Source organism: Stegodyphus dumicola, chromosome 2 (genome assembly GCF_044657685.1).
Source record: "Stegodyphus dumicola isolate Sdum_Otavi_A_Nest chromosome 2, ASM4465768v1".
NCBI classification, from domain to species: domain Eukaryota; kingdom Metazoa; phylum Arthropoda; class Arachnida; order Araneae; family Eresidae; genus Stegodyphus; species Stegodyphus dumicola.
Window position 1 is genome coordinate 218,528,208 of NC_140769.1, and position 22,247 is coordinate 218,550,454.

Here is a 22,247-nt window from a genome sequence, read left to right on the forward strand (position 1 = left end):
AATGTTACTAAAAAAGGCTTTTTTTTTTTTTCCCCCTTAATCCATGATCTTTTTCTTGTAACATTATTACAGTACAAAGTCCGAGATCCTAACATCCAATACCGCGAATGATCTAAAATCTGAACTTTAAAGCCACCAACAAAACATTTTTTTATGCTTTACGCATATGAATTTCCCCCCCATAAGAAAACATGTGGAGATATCACTTTGGCACTAAATAAAATACATGTTATTGAAGAAACAACACAACATTTTAGCATAAATATGTGTGATCAATAATTTGACTGCCTATCTGCTTGGCATACATCTCAAACGATAACATTCTACATAGAAACGTTGATTTTACAACCACTGATATTTTAATCCCTGACGCCAATGTGGCGAATCATTATTTATTATTTTTTGCTTTCATTATAGTATATTTATCAACACATGACAACTTAAGTAATGAACCATGCAGCGATATGCCTAAACAATTTGTTTAAAAAAATTATTATTATTATTAGCAATTGAATAACAAACAGTATGGAAACGTTTTTACGTTGACATTACGCTTGGCGATGATTACAGATTTAAGTTAAATGTGCTAAATGTTGACGAGGTAAAATTTAGCAAGAATTTCTTTCCATATACTAAAAATAGGTTTTGTTAATGATACTTATAAGCCAAAAGTACTATTTGAATTAAAAATAACTTATTTTTTATTCACATAAACTCAGAACCGACGCCAGAGCTCATATCGCCGCACCGGGCGGCAGAATTTAGGAAAGACACAATTTCTGGCACTTAAGAGAAGCACCGAGTAACAAAATTAAGGGATGATAAAATTATAGAATTTGGGGAAAGTACTGGGATCCAAAATTAAGGATCGACAAAAATTTAGAGCTTAGGAAGGTGCTTGGGAACAAAATTTAGAACTTGCGTAGACTGCATCAGGCAACAAAATGCCTAGCGCCTGCCTAAGGTCAGCTTATGTGAGAATTTATTTATTCATGACTCGAATGAGCCTTAAGCATGTGCAAGAATTAGATATAAGTGTAATAAATAACTAAATTAATACAATTCAGGCTTAATTGTCTCAGTGTGGGAAACAAGACAAAATTTAATGTCCAGTCTTATGCTACATAGCCAAAAAGGTATAGCAGACGGTCTTAAGCTAGACTAAAATTAAACTTTACTGATGCCGAACAATTTCAGTTAATATACCAGATTGCGCTATTCCTTAACTTTCTGATTTGATATAGCCTATTATTTTTTGGTGGTTGTTATAATTACAGCAATTTTATGAAAACTAAAGTTTGAACTTATTACGATTATGTCGAAAAGAGTTTCTAATTCTGGAGCTGCAACAGGATCTACAAAGCGAAAGCATGTTTCAATGTCCATTAAACAAAAAGTGAAATTGCCGCAAAAAATGGATATAGGTATATTCGTCTCAAAATTATGCAAGCAGTATGGCATTAGAAGGTCATATGTATATGATATAACAGAAAAAGGAACTTTATGAATCGTGAATTATGATTTATGAAACTTAATGGTCAAGTCAAAATGTTAAATGAAAAAATGAACTTAAAATCTGAGTGCACATATTCGACAGGCTGTTTAATCAAATTTAAAAATTGCCATGGTACAAGCAATTAAAAATTTCAGGTGAAAAAGCTTCAGCTAATACTGAAGCTGCTGAAGTATTTGCAGATTAATTTATTAAATTCTTTAATAGTGAAAAGGTGTCTTCAGAGCAAATTAATGATACTGCTGAAACTGGTCTTTTCTGGCAGTATGTACTGCAAAATACATTGGTAACTTATACAGAAAAGGCTCCAACTGGTGTCAAAGATTCCTAAGCTAGACTAACAAATTTAGCATGCACAAATGTTGCAGGAACGCACAAATGTAAACTTTTTGTAATCGGGAAAAAGTGCATGACCTCGAGCATTTAAAGTAGCAAAGATTTCCCCCGTTATCTATTGTGCAAATAAAAGAGCACGGATGACACAAGTGTTAATGGATGATTGGTTTGAAAATCATTTCATACCTGAGGCTTGGCAAAATTTTAATTCCATTGGTTTAAATGATGACGAAAAAAATTTTACTGTTTGTAGATAAGCGTTCGGCTAATATTTTACTTAAAGTTTTAATGAAAGATAATGTATCCGTGTTATTCTTTCCTCCAAATTATACGTCCATCGTTCAGCCTATGGATATCGGAATAATGCGTAAGCTGAAATGCGAATATAAAGTAGCATTTTTTAAAAATCCATCTTAAATTTCTGGATAATGGCAACACTATTCAAGAGTTTTTAAAATATTTTAGCATAAAATCTGCTGTGTGGAGCATTGCAAGATTGTGGAAGATGTGCCTCCAGATACTTTTAAAAAATGCTTGGCATAATTTACAGCGAGCTACCATATTTTATGGTGAGGATGATGAAGGTGATAGCCGTGAGTTTGAAGGCTTTCGGATGTCACAAACCACAGGTGAAAATTTCCAATTAATGGATTTTTGTAAAGAAATGTAAAGAAGCGATAATAAATGAAAATAATATAACAGACATTTTTTATTGCAATGACAATGCTCCAATCAACAGTCAATTAATGGATGGCGAAATCTGTAGTATGGATCCGTAAGATACCAGTACCAATAGTAAAGAAAGTGACAGGGGGTTTATTGAAAACGAAAAAATTTTGATTGACAAGTTAGTCAGAATTCTCGACACGGCAACTACAGAATTTGAACAGTGGAACTCTATAACTGAACAAGAAATTATGTCTGTATGTAGAAATGAAAAGAAAGTATTAGCACCAAAAAAAAAAACAAAGCTACTTAAAAGTTTACATTCACAGACATGATTAATAAAGTAAACAGATAAATATTAGGCTTTTTGTTTATAAATTTAGATACCCTTTAGATCATTAATGCTTCACTTTTTGATAAATCACTATTTCATATTTTTAATTTTATAATTTTTTCATGACATCTTACTAGATTTAAACTGGTGATCTAATATCTGGAAAAGTCCCAACGAGTCTGGATCTCTGGCTTTGTACAGAATATAGTATCCACTTCTTTTCATCAGTAACAGCTGTTTCAAGAAAGGAGCCTCTTTATTTCTTTTCAGCAAAAAATCACATGCCATAACTCGAGCTAGCATATTCTGCTTTGTTAAAGGATGAGGTACTCGTACATCACAGCTGCTTACATACCCAGTCTTCTACAAATGATCCTGTACTGTACTTTTTGGGATATTTTGTGTCTGCTAGTTCCTGACTTTTTAATGTAGATATTCAGATGAGTTTCTTTTAATAGATCTTTGTTTACAGGGTGATGGTAATCCAGAACAAACATCATCTTTGAGGTTGAAATTTTTGCACGTTAACTCCTCAGTCACTTGTCACTTGATTGTGTCATCAAAAACAGCACGTTGTCCATACCTAGCATAAAATTTACGACCATTCTCACATTTGTTTTCTTTCTTTCTTTTTTTTGGGGGGGGGAATAAAAAGTGCTAGGGTGTTCTACATCTGGCATCTACTAGAATTAAGCTGTGTGAGAAGAAAATATCTTTTATTTTCCTTGATCAAGTCCAGTCATTATCAAAAATAACAAAATAAAGTGGAGAAAATATGCTTCAATTTGAATAACTGCAAACTTTCCTGATGACCGGAGAAGTTTGTTTTAAAGAGTAGCCAAGAAACAAAAGTTTCTGGTTGGAGGGGGAACAAATAAATAGTGTAATCTGTTTTTCTTTCCATTTTATTAGCTCTTTTCTGCAATTGCTAGTATGTTGTTCTTTGGTATTTTCTTTAGAAATGCAACTTGTTTGCTTGTAGTTGGCTTTCAAATATACACAGTCTAATTAAGAAATCATTACATTGCATAGGTGTACATTATAATAAATAATTCTATTGTGTATTTTTTAATCTGCTGTGATTCTAGATTCAGACTTAGAAGGAAAAATCATTAGTAAAATCATAAGCATCATTTTCAAGTTCTGTGGCAAAAGCTTTAAAAAAATTTATTACATATATATGTATGTATACTTAAAGTATTACTAAATTTGCTGAGAATGAATATATATCTTTCATTTGCTTCAAAATAATGAGTAAGATAGATTTAATTTTTATTTTATTTCATTGTATTTTGTAGTAAATGCATAAAAATATGCAGTTACTCACACTTAATTAACAATTAGCTTTTTGGAAATTTTTAGTTTAGTCAGGGAAAATCAGAGAAGGTCACGAAATTAAATCTGTATCATAGTATGAAACCGGTATTTCAAAATTGTATTATTACTGGCCAAGTTTCCTAGTACTGATGCACAAACATTTCTTGCCTTTAAGACAAAATAACACGCCAAATAAATACTAATTCAGAAGGCAAACAACAAAAATCAGCGTTATAATTTCAAAAATTTCACAGGACTAGTTTCGATAGATTTTACCAAACCACCATCCTCAGCTGCAAAACGCAAATCAACAACATAGGAAATAATGATTAGATAAGATAAGAAAGTCTCTACAAGAATAAGCAAGTGGCGCCATCTGTTGGTGAAACCGGAACTAAAACATATCTTTAAAGGCCGAAGGCAAAGATGGATTGGAATTAGGGTCGTTAACTAGAACAGAAAGATTTTTTTTTTTTTTTTTTTTTTTTTTTTTTTTTTTTTTTTAAATGTGAAATGCCTCTAGAAAATCCAATTCTCCAATGGAAGATGTTTTTTGAATAATTTTGGCAGCAGAAAAATTGAAAGTGTGATTTTCAGACCAACAATGTCGAGCAACAGAAGACTTCTGTGTTTCCTTTTTTCTAACATATGCCTCATGTTCCTTGACGCAGAATTTTAAGGCTCTCTTAGTTTGGCCAATGTAAATTGAACCACACTGGCAAGGAATCCTATAAATACCCCAGGAATTCATATTCGAAATAGAGTCCTTGAGTATGGAACTCGGTACATTTTCAGCTGTTTGAAAAGCAACATTATCTTAATAGATAAAGATAATTTACATGATTGTATATTAATTGATCAACATCTAAACTGCAAGTGAATTTAAAATAATTTTTTTTTTATAAAATGAAACAAAATATTTGGGAGAATAAACGACCCGAAAGTTAAATTTCTGTAAAATATGAGCAACTTTATAGCTAATTGATGGAAAGATGGGAATAACAACAGAATTTTTATAATCTCCTAAAACAAGAGTGTGTCTTTTAGTGTGTTGAAATGAGAATTTTTTAACTGCTTGATTAATAATGTTGGGTGAAAAGCCCCTGTCAATAGCTATTGCTTTTAAATAATTTAGTTCTTCATCAAGGGCTAGTTTGGAGGAAAACATAGGAATAAAATGAAGCTAACTTTTGTTTAGTCAGATGACATGATTTAAAGTGTGGTGGAAGGCAAACCGATGAAGGTTTACGGTAAAGCGTAGTACTGAAGTTGGATGTGTAATTAGTATTTATGAATTAGTATTTATTCGGTGTGTTATTGTGTCTTAATTATAGAAGCCCCAAACAGGCTTGTTTTTTGCTTTCTTTTTCCCACGTGGTTTTCATTGTGTTGAGTTTGTATGTGTTTCAGAGCCGAAAATGGCTTATTTTTTGCACGTGGTGTGGCGATTTTGTGATTGCATAGGTTTCGGTAAGTACTTTTTTGCGATTTTTAAGTTCTGTTTATATTTCGTATATTTGGATTTTGTGCTTTGCTTGTCTGATTTCATGCATTTTGGTTACAAACGTTTTGTTTTCTATTCGTTTCAGTGAGGGATTTTTCTGCTGTTTTTTGTGTGCTTTATTATTGCTTAGTTAATTTAGTTTGATTTTCTGCATTTTATCATCCTTCATCCGTTAATCGTTTCACTAAATTACACCTGAAACGGCAAAAATTCCTGAATCATCTTGACTTTTTACTTAAATGTAAATGTAAAAAATTGATCCCCAATCTTATTCAAATCAAATCTAATCAAACACCTTCCAGTTGCATTTCTGTTAAATTGCAAGCTTGTCTTACTTCGGTCCATAATAAGGGATACAGGTCAACAATTGTCCAAAATTGAACATGAACTCTCTAAGCTTCATGTGGAACTCACTAATTCATATCTAAAATTCACTGCCCTTGAACAAAAGTCTTGGTCTAGAACGGAGAATGCAGTTAACCGTCATAAACACCCTTGCAGTTAAATTCGAAAAACTTCTTTTACAGTCTTCCATTTCAAGTAGTTCAACAAATCTTCCCATTGTAAACATCAAGCAAGTAGTTAATATTTCTAATGTTAGTCTTTCAGAAGAACAAGACAGAATTCTAAAATATAATTTTAGCTTCTCACAAATCTGTAAACCCTCAATTTTAAAGATCTTGGTTCCTATCGAAAAAACTTTCAAGTTCAGTAAAGTTTCAGATTCACAGAAAGAAATGATTAGGCATCTTATAGCTCATAATGTGAAATTCAATAATAAATTTTTGAAACTAAATCTAACTGCGAGAGAAAGAGCTACCATGCGCGAAATTCATTCTAACCCGGATATTATCATTTCAAAGGCCGACAAAGGTGGCCAGATAGTCATCATGGATAAGAACACTTACATCGATGGTGTCACTAAACTCTTAAACGAAGGACCATATAATCCCATCCCTAAAGATCCTTCACCTTCGGACTTGTCAAAAATAAAAATTGCGATCAAATCTTCACAAATCTTTCAAGCAACTTAAAACATTCGCTTATCTCATCTGTTGTGAATTGTGCCAGATTATATGCTCTTCCCAAAATTCATAAAAGTGGCATTCCTTTCCGCCCTATTGTATCAAATTTAGGTGCTGCCTCGTATCCATTAGCTAAATATTTAGTTTCTAGATTTTCAACTCTATTAGACAATAACATTTACACCATAAAAAATTCAATAGAGTTTGTAAAAAAGTTTAAAAACATTTCTCCTAGAAATTAACTCGTGGTTTCTTTTGATGTAAAATCATTATTCACCAATGTTCCAGTGGAGGGTGCATTAAGATGTCTAGAAACCAGACTTCGCGTATTTCATTTCTCTTGCATCGAAATTGATGAGCTGATTTCTCTCACTCAACTCGGTTTGAAACAAACACATTTTGTTTTCCAAAATAAATATTACAAGCAAAACTGAGGAATTAGCCATGGGATGCCCCCCCCCTCAGTCCCATCCTGGCTGATATCTACATGCATTATTATGAATCAAAATTGTTTGAAACTTTAAACTTCCCGGCATGGTTCCGCTATGTAGACGATACTTTTACCCTGTTTGAAGGTAATAAAGATGATTTAAATAGAGTTCTTTCAACAATGAATTCTATTGATCCTGCTATTCAGTTCACTTTTGAACTTGAGACTTGCAATTCTCTTCCGTTTCTCGACATTCTGGTCACACGTAACACATCCAACTTCAGTACTACAGTTTACCGTAAACCTTCATCGGTTTGCCTTCCACCACACTTTAAATCATGTCATCCGACTGAACAAAAGTTAGCTTCATTTTATTCCTATGTTTTCCGTGCTCTTCAGGTTTGCTCCTCCAAACTAGCCCTTGATGAAGAACTAAATTATTTAAAAGCAATAGCTATTGACAGGGGCTTTTCACCCAACATTATTAATCAAGCAGTTAAAAAATTCTCATTTCAACACACTAAAAGACACACTCTTGTTTTAGGAGATTATAAAAATTCTGTTGTCATTCCCTTCTTTCCATCAATTAGCTATAAAGTTGCTCATATTTTACAGAAATTTAACTTTCGGGTTGTTTGTTCTCCTATCAATAAAATTCCAAGTTCCATACTCAAGGACCCCATTCCGGATATGAATTCCTGGGGTATTTATAGGATTCCTTGCCAGTGTGGTTTAATTTACATTGGCCAAACTAAGAGAGCCTTAAAATTCCTCGTCAAGGAACATGAGGCATATGTTAGAAAAAAGGAAACGCAGAAGTCTTCTGTTGCTCGACATTGTTGGTCTGAAAATCACACTTTCAATTTTTCTGCTGCCAAAATTATTCAAAAAACATCTTCCATTGGAGAACTGGATTTTCTAGAGGCATTTCACATTCATAAAAATCTTTCTGTTCTAGTTAACGATCTTAATTCCAATCCAAATTTGCCTTCGGCTTTTAGAGAAATTATGTTTTAGTTCTGGTTTCACCAACAGATGGCGCAACTTGCTTATTCTTGTACAGGCTTTCTTATCTTATCTAATCATTATTTCCTATCTTGTTGATTTGCGGGTTTGCAGCTGAGGATGGTGGTTCGGTAAAACCATTGAAACTAGTCCTGTGAAATTTTTGAAAATATAACGCTGATTTTTGTTGTTTGACTTCTGAATTAGTATTTCTTGACTTGTTAGTTGAAAAGCAAATCATATAAAATACAGTTTACAGGTGTCTAATTTTGCATAAAATGCTTCTACAACTGTCAGCATTATCATAATACATTGTAACATTGATTTCTTTCTCTGATGTTACGGGAATCTCCCCCTCCCTCTTTCAAGGTGGTTTTTGTCAGAAATTAGTACTTAAAATAAATCTTGACTATGATGCTTACTATTATTGGTTTTTGGTTGAATTGGTGATGTGGTGGCTCAATGGTATGTCAAAATATGAGGAGTGCAAAGAATGGCAGTTATTGGCCATATTCAACTGTTACTGACTTTTGGACAAATGGAGTATTCTATAAATAGTGCTGGTAAAAATCTGATAAATCTGGCTCATTTAGGTGTCAGATTATCAAACGAAAATGGTAATGTCACAAAAGGATTTTTTCATGATATTGAACAAAGTGAGGAATAAAAGAAAATTGCATATAATCATTCTGCAAGCATATTGAATGGGCCAACCTAATTAAGTAAATTTATTCATAATTTAATTATATTTAATTGATTTGTGCTTTGAAATCATTATTGCTAGTGCGGGAAATCTCTTCAGGTAAGTATAAATATGTACCTGCTTTATTTTATAGATTTTGATCATTTTTCTTATCTGAAAACAAATAGCTTTCTTTTGAAAATTGCATCTCTTGGTAAAGTTGCTTAGCTGAGATCCTATTACAGGCTAACGTTGAGATGTCTACACTGAATCATTTATGCAGTGCACTATCCAAATGGTCAAACTCCAAAACTTTGGTTGAATACCACCCCTCGGCCATCTAGTCTATTAATATCCAGGTTGTGGTAAAAATTATATATAAATGTGAGATTTTAAATGAAGGTCTAACTGAAAATAGTAACGATGTGAAGCAATCACCAAGCCTTTTTGAATATTGCTGAATCCTGATGGTGGTTTTTACGTAGGTGCCAGATTATTGAGTGTTTCAAACTGTAGGATATCTTCTGTTCTACATTTTTGTATTTGCATATTTATTAACCTTACTAGGACTAGGGAAAGTAAAATATTATCTTCAGTCTTGTTTTAACTTATTTTCCTATGAGAAGGTATTGACAAGTACGATTATTTCCTTGTTGGTTCCTCCCCCTCAGCTTTAGAAAATAAGCTCTTCTAAATTTTAAAATGGATTCATCTCATAGTGATTATTTTCGTCTTACTAACAAAAACAAACCCTCATAACCTACCTGTGAAGATCATGCCGAACATTTTCCATCTAACTGTTGAACTTAATGCCAGACTATTACAAAAAAAGGACCAATCACAGTGAAGCAAACGTGAACTGACATTAAGTCTATGATTTCGCTGAGACGTCTGCACATTCACCTGGTCTAATTATTTATGGATGATTTAAGACCTTAGGAGTAGCAATGAATTGAATAGGTGAAATGAAATTCATAGGACAGTAGAAATGAAAGTCTTTTATTGTATAATGATAATATTACTGTGCATTGTTATTGGAATGTAATTTTTTAAAAAAAATGTGATAGTTTACTGAGCACAACCTGCCACTGAATGCATTGGATCATGCTGTAGGTTTATTTATTAAAAAAAAAATTTCCAATTACAAAATCGCCAGGAAATACTCAAGTGCTAGGATAAAAATGGCTGCAGTTGTTAAATGGTTATGCAAAATAATTCTTCAGTTTTTGATTGCATTGAGAACGTGATAGCATACTTCATAAATTTCCAATCAATCATGAAGTGATTTTACATGCAGAGTTGCAGATGTTTTGTTGTAGCACATGCATAAGGTATTATTTAAATAGGTTTCCAGTTTTTCTTCATTTAATTTTAAAAGACTATTATATTGATGTGATGTTGCAATGGATAAATTGTAGTCGTAGGTTTGCAGTTTACAGTTAGAAAACTTGGATAGCAAGGATTGACACCCATTGGAGTTTAATTGGAAAACTGAAAGATGCTAATGAAATTTTAAAGTACAGTGAACTGTCTAGAATAACGTTGGCCATTTCGACAGTTCTCCATCAGTAACTTCTTCGCAGCCTGGAATTTTCTGAAGTAAGTTAACTATTTCACAATTTTCTGTCTCTTTTCTGCTGCTTTTCTGAAAATTAGTTTCTGAATGGTCCAACAACTTTCTGCAGGAATGAACAAGGCTTACCTGCTCAATTTCACTCTAAGAATGAGCTATCCATCCAACATATCTATTTTATTCAGTTTCTCAATCATATTATACCCTTCCTCCGTGGCTAGGACAAGAGATAAAAGAGGCTTCTGTCTGCATTTTTTCTTCAATGCCTCTAAAATCCCCTGGTCCATCAGCTGACACACTGGAATTACTTTAGGAGGGAGAAACATGGCTCTTGTATCTTTATCTCATAACTGTTCTGCATCAGGATGGGATGAGGCATTGTCTAGAATGAGAATTGCCTTCCTTGTAAAATTTCTTATTTTAAAAACTTTTTCATCGATGAAATGAACTGCTGATGAAACCGATCATAAATATAGCTTCATTTGTCCATGTGTTTGACTGATTCCAGTACCAAACAGGAAGATCATAGTTAGTTTCAGTTCCATTAGTGTCCTTTTTTGTGTTTTTAAATGTCTGGGGATTTTTTTTTTTTTTTTTTTTTTTTTTTTTTGCATTAGTTTGAGCTTATGGCTGCCTGTTGCATTGCTGCATGCCAGGATTGTGACTCTCTTCTTCCTTCTTTCGTAGCCAGGTGCCGATTTTTCTTCCCTAGATGTCAGCGTTTTCCAAGGTAGCATTCAAAAATTCAGAACGGTCTCATCACAATTAAAAATTTGTTCTCCAGATATACCTTCCTTTTCAATTAAGTTGTGAAAATTGTCATTGAATGTTGCAGCATTTTAAGTTAGATAGCTTTTTCCCACAAACGTGGAACTACCTGATGCCGTACCACTATTTCCATCTGTCGAGCAAGCCAGCACAAGCAATTCACCACCTTTCATACTTTTCTTTCCTTTAAACTATCTGCACATGTTCTTACTGAGATTCGATTTCGAACCTCTTCTTTTTCTACCCTATCAAAGTAGTTCATTCATGGTAATTTTGTTTACATTTTCCCCTTTGTCCAGTCTCTAAGGCATCTAGCTTCATTTCTATTGTCACGTTAATTTGTTTTCTTTTTACTTCACAGAATATCAAAAGTTCCCAAAAATATGTTAACACGTATACACCTGGATGTGAACTGAAGAGCAGTACCTGCAATGAGTTCGATGTTAGTTTGCAATAAGATACAGTCACAAAACTTCAGACAGGTCTCTTAGAGTTTTACAACAATAGAAAGGATTGTGAGCCAGTGGCCAGCTGCTACCTGACTTTTTTTCATATCTTCGAAAGAAGCAAACAGCATTGTCAAGTATTACGACATGTCTTGAAATTTGTTTTGCAGTTCCAAGAATTAATGGCACAATGCAAAAACAGCAAAAATTACAGAAAAGAACACTCGATTCTTTGAACAGAAAAGATATAGACATAAATAGTAATGTTTTGTTGTAATATGTACTGTATATAATATTTGCTCTGTTTGATGTAGAGATATCTTAAAAAACTTCGTAAAATGTTGTTGAGTTTGCGGGACCCTTCCGTAGCAACTTAAAGCATGTTATATGCAGAAGAGAGTGTAACAATTATAAAGATATATTATGACAAGAGTGCGGTTAGTTTTCGACTTACCCTCTTATGTTTTCCCCCCCATAAATTGCTAATTATGGCCATTGATTTTGTGTGTATCATTATATAATTAATGCGCTTCATATTTATTTTATTATTATTTTCAGTATCTGAATAGTATCTGTAAATTTTGTTATTTCTTCACATATATTTCTCATACCATTTATTGAATATATTTTATCCTTATGTAGCTCCAGAAAATAATTCTGTGCCCTCAAAAAGAGCTGCTACGGATTCAGAAACTAGTTCTGAAGCTAGCACTAGACTTTCCATAAGCTCAGTTCGGAGTATTGGATCAAATCAATCATTAGGAAGTTCTGACAGCTTGCCAACTACTCCAATTCCCATCTCACAAATCAAGAAGGAAAAACCAGACAATATCAGCAAACCAAAAATTACCTCACAGCCTGTAGTAATAAAGCCTGCAACCCCAAGTAATCCTGTCACAGCTCCTGTCCAACAAACACAGCCTGCTTCAAATGAAAAGTCATCAAATTCACCAATAACATTTGCATGCGCTTCTTGTCAATACCAGACTTTAGATGAAACAGAATTTATGAAACATGCTCGTACAGATCATAGAACAGATTTATCAATGTGGTGTAAATTATGTGGCAAATGTTTTAGTAATGCAGGCGTTCTTGTGTCTCACATCAAAGAGAGGGCCTGCATTAAAGAAGAAATGATCTATAAATGTGGTGTCAAGGATTGTGTCTTTGAAACAATTAGTGGGCAGACATTTGTTCATCATCTGCGTCACTGCCACAAGGGAAGTCCATTTATATTTTGTGTACATTGCCAAAAAATTTTTACATTGCCTCACTGTTTAATTTTGCATATGCAAGATGACTGCCCTTTTAAAGATAGAAACAGACGAAATCCAGGTAGTGCACCAGTTGAAGCTGATTCTACAACAAACATTCCTGCCCCTCAGAAGCCTGTGTATACTCCTCCTGTTGTTAATACTGCTGCTAGACTACCAACTCCAGCAACTATTTCTATACCAAGGGCTTCAGTACCTAGTGCTATCAGACCTATAGCTCCTGCAATGACTCATGCTCGTGGTAGTATTGTGTCTGGCCGAGGCCGTGGGAGAGGTAGAGGCAGAGGGAGAGGACGTGGTAGACCACCATCAGAAAGTAGTGAATCGGAGGAAGATCCTGATGATCCTTCATGGCGTCCAGATGAAACTTTAGGATCAGCAACTTTAAGGCGTTCTGGTCGTTGGGCCAAAAAAGTAAATGATGTTATTAATGTTGAGCCATCCTTAACTGGAAAGCCCATTCCAACTCCAAAGAAAACACTTTCATTAGCAGATCTGAATGTTAAAAAGATGCTGAACTGTCCATGTTGTGATTTCATGGCAGCATTTCAGTCAGTTCTGGAAGATCATTATATTGCAAACCATAAAGTTGCAAATAAAAATGCATGTCTGGTTTGCCATTTAAAATTTGAAAGCACAAAATTATTCTTGGAACATTTTGAAGATCATATAAAGGGAAAATTGACCAATGTAATGTCTTCAGTAGTTGAAAGTAATGCTGATACTATAGCTGGAAAACATAGTCCAGCTCCTGCATCAAGTGTAAAAGACCAGCCACTTGTAATTACAGAAGAAAATTCACTTGATGCGACGACTAGTTCTGATCTCCAGAAAGGTGAAAATCATTCCAAACCATCAAATAGTGATGAAAATGTGGACGTAGTTGTAAAAAATATTTCAGAAGTAAATATTGTTGATCCAACAACTGATAAATCAGAAAATGTTAAAATTCCATATCAAGCTGCAATTCATGACAAAAGTTCAAAGGACTCAAAATTTAAAAAATTTGCTGAGTTAAAATCTCCAAAGGATTTAGTAGCTATGAGAAGTGAAGAAAAATTAAAGCATTTTTTTAAATGTGTTTTATATCACTGTTCTTTTACAACAGATGATAGAATTCAATATTTAGAGCATTTGAATGTAAACCACAAAGGGAAACGAATGCATTGTGCTTATTGCTTAAGTGAATTTTTCTGTGGCAAGTCACTTACTGAGCATATGTTAGTTGAACATGGTAAACGTCAGTATCAGTGTAGCAATTGCTTTTACAGAGCATTTAGTAAAATTCATGTACAAATTCATATAAAGAATTATCATGCTAAAGATACAGGTACAGAAGTATACACATGCAAAATAGTTGAGCTCCCTAGTGATTTAAAACCATCTGAGAGTAATGAATTATCGAATACTACATGGCCATTTATATGTGCTATTGGCGACTGTCGTTTTCAAACATTTGATCCCAAAGAGTTCAAGAATCATAATGATGTAGCTCATAGAACTGTTTCTGTATTCTTTTGTCATTATTGTCATGTTGATTTTATTTCTTTAAAGAGACTAATGAACCATTACCGGCTTCATGGGATCAACACATTTCAGTGTAGCTATTGTATTCATGGATCTGAAACAAAGGATGAGATAATGTTACATCTTTCTAATGCTCATGCAGACCAGCCTCTTATGGCCTATATGCGAGGTTCTGAGGAAGAAGCTTCATCTGAGGCAATGAAGATACCAGTTTCTGTAGGACCTGAACGCAATCAAGCTTTAGACAAACCTGCCAAAGCTGTTTCAGATAATTCTCAAGAAGAATGTGCTGACACCCAGGCTGATTCTCCAGTTCCAATGGAAATAAGTGTATCAAAGGAAGAAACTCAGCAAAGCTTTGAAAGTGAATTATATGTTAATGTAGGTGGCATGCTTTACCCAAAAGAGTTGGAGAATATTTTTTCGGAGCTGTACTGTGGTGTTCCTGGCTGCGAAGATAAAGTTGAGAATATTTTGACTTATATTGGGCATCTTAGAAATATTCATGCTGCTACAAATTTTCCTTGTCCTCATTGCCCAGAAATTATGGAAACTTGGAACTCCTTTAAGAACCACTTGCAGTGCCATGGTCCTAATTTGTATGCTTGTGGTTTCACAGGGTGCTCTTTTTATCATTCAGATAAACAGCAAGTTGAGGTACATTTAACAAATCATTTGGGTGTAGATGTTCAGGTAGTTGTAATACGAGAATCTTCAGAGAATGCAGGGAAAGTATCGTCTATTCTATCCCTGCCACGTGAATGCCCATTTAAAATCGGTAATATTCATTTTGAATGTTTGTTTTGCAGATACAAAAGTAGTAATCGGAAAGTAATGAAAAATCATATGTATAGAGAAATAGAATACAGTAGATTCTCCTGCAGTATCTGTAACAAAAATTGTGTTAGTAGGAGAGAGGTGAAAGACCATTTCCTTTCTGTACATCCTAAAGTAAATGTAGAATGCACTACTAATAAAAATTTTGAAATAGAAAATTGTGTCAAAAGTTTGCTGGGGCCTAAAATATCGTATCCAGATGTAAAAACTAGTGAATGTTGTCCTATCTGCAGTAAGAAATTCCAGTCTTTAACTCAGTGGCAGTTACATTTATACTATTGTTTGCGCAAGCAGTATCGATCGTATGATTGTGGATATTGCCAAGACAGTTTTTTCTCCTTAAAGGCATTGAAATATCATATTGATGAGCATCATTCACCTAATCCTTTATTGTTCTGTAAAGTATCCAGTAGTAAAATAGATGAAAATATAGGCAAATTGCTACAGCAACATAGGCTGAAGTATTTAAAACAGATTTTGCAAAACAACAATATTAATTGGGAGCAAGGTCAAGAAGACAACTCTCAAACAAAATTTTACATCTGTAGTAGTTGTTCATTTGAAGCTACCCATAGATTTGTTGTTCTGAACCATGTACAAAGTGTTCACAAAGATATCAGTGTAGATATTAAGAAAATATTGCGTAAAGAAACCGAGGATGAAGCTTCCAAAGTCATATGCGATGATAATTCAAATGATAGTATTAAAATGGTTTCAGAAGCGAAGAACAAAGGTGCTAAAGCCAAAAGATACCGTTGTGGTTTCTGCGTCAAGAAATTCACTTCTCTTCAAGAATTTGAGGATCACATGGAGCGTACGCATCCTGTGATAGAGGAAGCGGATTACTTTTATTATTATTCTCCAGACACTACAATTAAATTCTCGGCAGATGATAAAGATATTTATGAATGTGCTTATTGCAAATCATCTAAAGAAAACTTATTTGCATTACAAAAGCATGCTGAATTGATGCATTCCGAAATGCAGTTTAAGGTAAAGGGTTATCTTACTCAAAATCGGGAACGGTCAGCAATCATGGCTTGTGCACATTGCTATCTTAGATTAGAAAGCCGTGGTGATCTGAAGCGACATATGATGTCTTGTCATCCATCTCTACCTCAAAAATATATTGGAGATTTTCAAGGAGTTGCTGCAAAACGAAGTCTTGATACGGGAAATTTACCCAACAAAAAAGTAAAATTTGAAGGCACTGTCTATGTATGTTCTCATTGTGGAGCAGCCTTTTCATCTCAGGAGCAGATTATCTCACATAGCAAACAAACTCATTCACGGTTAGATGAAAAGTACACATGTGGTGAATCAGGAATTGCAAAATTTTATAAATGTGAGTTTTGCCAGTTTACTGGAGAAAAATGCCATCTAGAAAATCACTTGAAGAATAAACACAAGACAAGGGTGTTATGTTTTTATTGTAATAAACGTTTTGAATTTGCTACCAAGTTAAAAGAACATCATGATGTTTTCCACAAAGATTTACCTGTAAAATATTGCCAGGAAACACTTGGTTTTGATGCTGGAAAAAGTGAAAATAAAGTGTCGGTTTCCTCCAACAATTTATCATCATCAGCCTCTGCTGCTGAAGTGAAATACACAGAACCTTCCATTCCAGAATCTGGCTTTTCTAATTATGGTAAAAAACCTGAACCAGTTGATTTAAGTGCTTTGACAGTTTTAATGGACAAAGGCGATCAGTGTACTAGATTGCCATTAGACCAATTCACAGAATTATTTAATATTTTCCCAAAAGTTATTTTAGAAGATGAAATGAAGAAATGAAATTCCTTGTTGCAGATTGTTTAGACATCTAATAACATTTGTTTCATAAATTTTCATGTTCATTGGAGCATAATCCATTTTTCCCATTTATTTTATTGAATAAATCGCATGTCAAAAATTTCTTTGAGATTTCACTGTTTTCAAATGATTGCAATTTCTTTAATCAAATAAAAACAAGTTTTTACACTATGGCAGTTTATATGTTTAATAAGATTTTACAGTACAAAGCCTGAGATCCGGATGTCCAATATATGGAATAATCTAAAATCCGGACCTCGAAGCCACCACCAACCAATTTTTTTGGAGGCTTATGCTTCATGCATGCGCATCACCCCCTCATAATAAAACGTGCGGAGAGTCCCAATTCTTAATCTCATTTCACTAAATAAAATACCACATTTTTGAAGAAGTAATTAATCATTTTAGCATAAATTTGTGTGATCAGAAATTTGACTCCGTAGTTGAGTATCTGCTTGGCATACATCTCGAACCAAAACATTCTACATAGAAACATTGTTGATTTTACATAACATATATTCTATATCCTTGACACCAACCTGGCAAATTATTATTTATATTTTGCTTTCATCACTGCATGTTTATCAACACATGAAAACTTGAGTATTGGCTCTTGCAGCAATGCCTAAACAATTTTTTTATATTAGTAATTGAATAAAAAAAAAAAAGAGTATGGTAACCTTTTCTGTTGACATTATGCTTGGAGCCGATTACATATTTAAGATAAATACCCTAGGAAATGTTGATGAGGAAAGACTTAACAAACATTTCTTTCGGTATGCTAGAAATAGATATTGTTAATGATACTAAATACTACATAGGCTAAAAGATTACATTTAGTGTTATTTAAATTAAGAATAACTACTTTGTTACTCACATAAAGCTAGAACTGGCGTCAGAGCTCGCATGACCGCACCGGGCAGCAGAATTTAGGGAAGAAGAAGAGTTAACAGAAATTTTCATTGAGGTGAAAATGTCCCAATCATCAATTAATTAACGGACGGTGAAATCTGTGGTATGGTTCTAGATCCAGAAAATACCGTTACTGAGAGGGAAGAAAGTGACAGATGTTATTGAAAACAAAAAAAATCCGATTGACAATTTAGACAGAATTCTGGACACAGCAATTACAGGACTTGAACAGTGGAACATAGTAACTGAATAAGAAATTATATCTGTCTATAGAATTAAAGAGAAAGTATTAGCACAAAAATAAATGCAATTTAAACAACTCACGTTAAAACAAATGTTTAATAAACATATAGATAATAAGCTCTCTCTCTTTTTTTTTTTTTTTTTTTTTTTTTTTTTGTGTGTGTGTGTGTGTGTGTGTGTGTAAATTTTGATACCCTTTAGATTAGGACGAGTCCGGATCTCGGACTTTGTACTGTATTTGCTTAATTTTTAAGATCTCCCAAATTAAATTCATAATTTAAAATGATGAAGCATCTGTCACTGATGAAATTTGGAGGGAAAAATACTTCCTGTATTCAATATAATACAGTTCTCATATTTTTTGGCACAATCACCAACATGCTGCATTCCTACCTTCAGATTATCAAATAGATTCAACTGCACCAGTGGCCAACTATAATAAATATAATAGTTGGTATAAATGCTGCTTTGCTTGCTTATGCAAGAAAGATGAGCTCTGAATTTGTCATTGAGTGGTGATAACTGATTTGGAAAGTACATGAAAGATCTTGCACAAATGAAGTAAAAACTATTTTGCAAGTGTGCACTTTTTTTTTTTTTATCTTGTAGAAAGTACATGTATAATGAAAACACTAATATTTTTCAGATTTTCTCATTTAAACTTAGTTAATGAATTATGTAATTCCTTTCTCAGTTTAAATTAGTATTAAAAATATTATTCTTTTATGTTAAATTATCTTCATTTAATGAAAAGATAAATTTAAAAAAAAATTTTTAGTGATGATATTCAACCAAGAATATACCTATATACTAACTATAAATAAATGGAGCAAGTTATCAGTCCTTGTAGTTAAGGGAATAAAATATGTTGCATGCTTCAAAATTTATTATTGAAATTAAAATTATTTCCAGGTAATTTTCAACATCATTTTAGGGCACAGAATTCTGAAATTTTAGTCATTTAATATTTTTATTAAATAGTGTATATATATATAAATGAAGTTAATTTTTTTTTTAATTTCTCCGACTATTATGTCTGTAACATTTGCTTTTATAATTTGGTTCACAAGCATTTTGTAATTATATTTCATATTTCCCAGCATTTTAAAAATCAGTTTTAATGATTAAAAGTTCTCATTATCATGAAAAATAAGTTAATTATCTTTATTTAGCCTAAGATTTTAATTTAAAATAAAAATTGTGAACAGTATATAAACTCACATAAACACTAAATGATGTATTATAATATGCACAATACAATATTGTGTAGTCGTATATTGAAAATAGTGAAATGCTGTTGATGAGATAAATTATTCTCTGTTAGAGAATGATGTAAAGCAGCCTATCATTTTTACTGAAGAAAACTTTAAAATGATTATCATTCTCAGATAATTTCTACATAAAAATTATTCTTACAGTTTATATTTTAATATGATCATCAAGTTGTAGATGTAATAATCAGGAAATAAATCAGTTTGTTTGAGTGTAGAGTATTTCTTATGGACCTGTATTTATTTTGATCAATTTACTCATTCTTTTTTTTTGTATGGCTGTTCTTAAGATTGTAATTTGCTTGAGAAAATGTGTGAGGTTTCTCGAACACCAAAGCATAAAAAATTTAATTACAAATTTAAAACCCCATTAAATTGTAGCATGTGCAAAACAGTTTATAGCATTAAATACAGAACTTTTCTTTTGCATTTATAGTTATAAATGATTTTTTTTACACTTGTTTTGAAGGGGTGTGTAACTGAAATGCATTACTAAGTTATATATTGGCTAATAAATAACTCATTAATTTTTTTGGAATTTTGTTAATGGTATGGTAAAACCATAAAATTTTTTTAAATTATCATATGTAAACGGTTTACCCTGCAAAAGTTGTGTATTGACTAGTTTGCAATTTTTACATTAAATTTCCGTATTATGACAAAATATTTTGGTGTACTATATTTCACAGTAACACTATCGACTTGCAGCTGCAAGATAGTACAGTAGAGTCTCGCAAACTTGACATAATGTGGACCAAGAGACTTGACTAGTTTTACGGAATAAGGAGTGGATTTTCCAGAACTCTTAATGTTTAACCCTTTGATGCACACAATATTATTTTTATAATGTTTTAACTAAAAAACTTTAGAAATCGAATATTATGATCCTAGAGACAAATAGTATATGAATTTAAAAAAATTTACCGCTTTTTCTATCCGAGCCAATCAGCACTAGCAGTAAATCTAGGCACTCCTTGAAATTCATCATAAAATTTTAGGGCTTGTAAAGTTAGTCCTGAAATGGCTGTTCCCTGTTCTCTTTGCTGTCTGAACCACAGATAAAGCGCCTCGCTCACTTTTTCGTATTCACCACCTTTAAAATACTTTTCGTTCCTTTAAACATGTATGTACAGTACATGCTTTTTTCACAGACCAAGACTTTATTTCGAACCTCTTCTTTTTCCACTTTATCAAAGTAGTCCATCCAACACGTAAATCTATGGTAATTTTGTTTACACTTTCCCCCTTTGTGCAGTCTTTTTAAGGCATCTAGTTTCATTTCCATTGTCACGTTAGTTTTCTTTTCGAACGATATTCACTTCACAGAATATCAAAAGTTCCCAAAAATGTGTAACATTTATACTCCTGGATGTGATCTGACGAACGATATCTGCAATGAAATGGTGTGAGTTTAGTTTGCAATAAGATGCAGTCATAAAACTTCAGAGAAGTCTCCTAATGTTTTGCTACATTAGAAAGGAATGTGAGGCAGTGGCCAGCCACTACTTGACTTTCTTTGTATCCTCGAAAGAAGCAAACAGCATTGCCAAGTATTGCAACATATCGTGAAATTGTCAGGCCTTTCCAAGAATTAATGGCCCAGTGCGAAAACGGCAAAAATTACATAAAAAGAACGCTTCATCAGAACAGAAAAAACATATAAATAAATAATAATTGTATGCACTATATGTAATATTTGCTCTGTTTGGCGTAAAGTTTTTAAAAAGCTGTCGAGATATCGGGAGTCAAGTTTGGGGGACTCTAATGCAATATGCGAAGTATTATAAACTTTCTCCTTTTAAACAGACTTTATAAAAATGTGGTCCGAATAAACAATTAAAACACAACTTCAAATCTTTAGAACAACCATTTTCATTTATTTTTAACAATAGCAACGGTAAAGAAAGAACTGGTAACCATGGTAACGCTTTGCGACTGCGCAGATACTCTCGCAGACGATGTGCTAGCGCATCGCAGCACAAATACAAAAATTTTAAACACACCCCACCTGTACTCTGTAAAGAGTATATAAAATACTAGCGACTCGCTCCGGCTTCGCACGAGTATAAAATATGAATGGATATTTTAACAATGAATCGCAGTTCATAATCTTTTTCTGAACTTACATACCTCACCTTAAATTACGATTTTTGAAAATAATTTCCCTAATATTAAATTGATTTAACTCTAAATTTTAACCAAGATCTTAATAGAAAATTCCAATCCATAAATTATGGTTTTATTTAATCTAATCTTATCTAACCTTATGTACTTATAATTACTATAAGTGCGATTTAAAAATTAACCTTAGAATAGAATATCATTTATATTTTAAAACTATCATACAATTATTTATCGTAACTTACTTATAATTACTGATACCTTGTCGCGCTGAAAGCTAGAGAGCTCCGATAATAAATGCGTCCGATCGCTGCTAAATTCAAAGTGCTGTAGGGAGAACCGCGGCCTCCGACGCGCTATTTATAGGCACGCTCCCGCCGCCCCGGCCAGCCAGTACCGCCGCAAACGCTACGTCCCGCAATTTTTAAATCTGTAGACCTTTTCAATGTGTACAATACTTAGTACATTATTTTGATAAATCTCGTAGGGTTCAGCCTGCGTTTGCAATGTAAGCGGAAAAAATGTAATTATTTACGACATCACATTAGAAACCTAAAAAATAACAGTATTTCTCTACTATTTAATGGATGTTATTATACATATAAACCTTCCTCTTCAATCACTCTATCTATTAAAAAAAAAAAAAAA

General features: G+C 33.1%; 1 protein-coding gene across 6 annotated transcripts in view; it reads left to right on the forward strand.

The window, feature by feature from the left end:
• The window catches only part of LOC118204081 (uncharacterized), a 240,928-nt gene extending 221,228 nt beyond the window's left edge, over positions 1-19,700 (forward strand). For all 6 annotated transcript variants that reach the window (XM_085811770.1, XM_085811773.1, XM_085811771.1 and 3 more), the window contains one exon: positions 12,242-19,700. In XM_085811770.1, the coding sequence (XP_085667896.1) occupies positions 12,242-17,034 (4,793 nt within the window). In that variant the 3' untranslated portion in view covers positions 17,035-19,700. The remainder of the gene's footprint in view (positions 1-12,241) is intronic.
• The last annotated feature ends 2,547 nt before the right edge of the window (positions 19,701-22,247 follow it).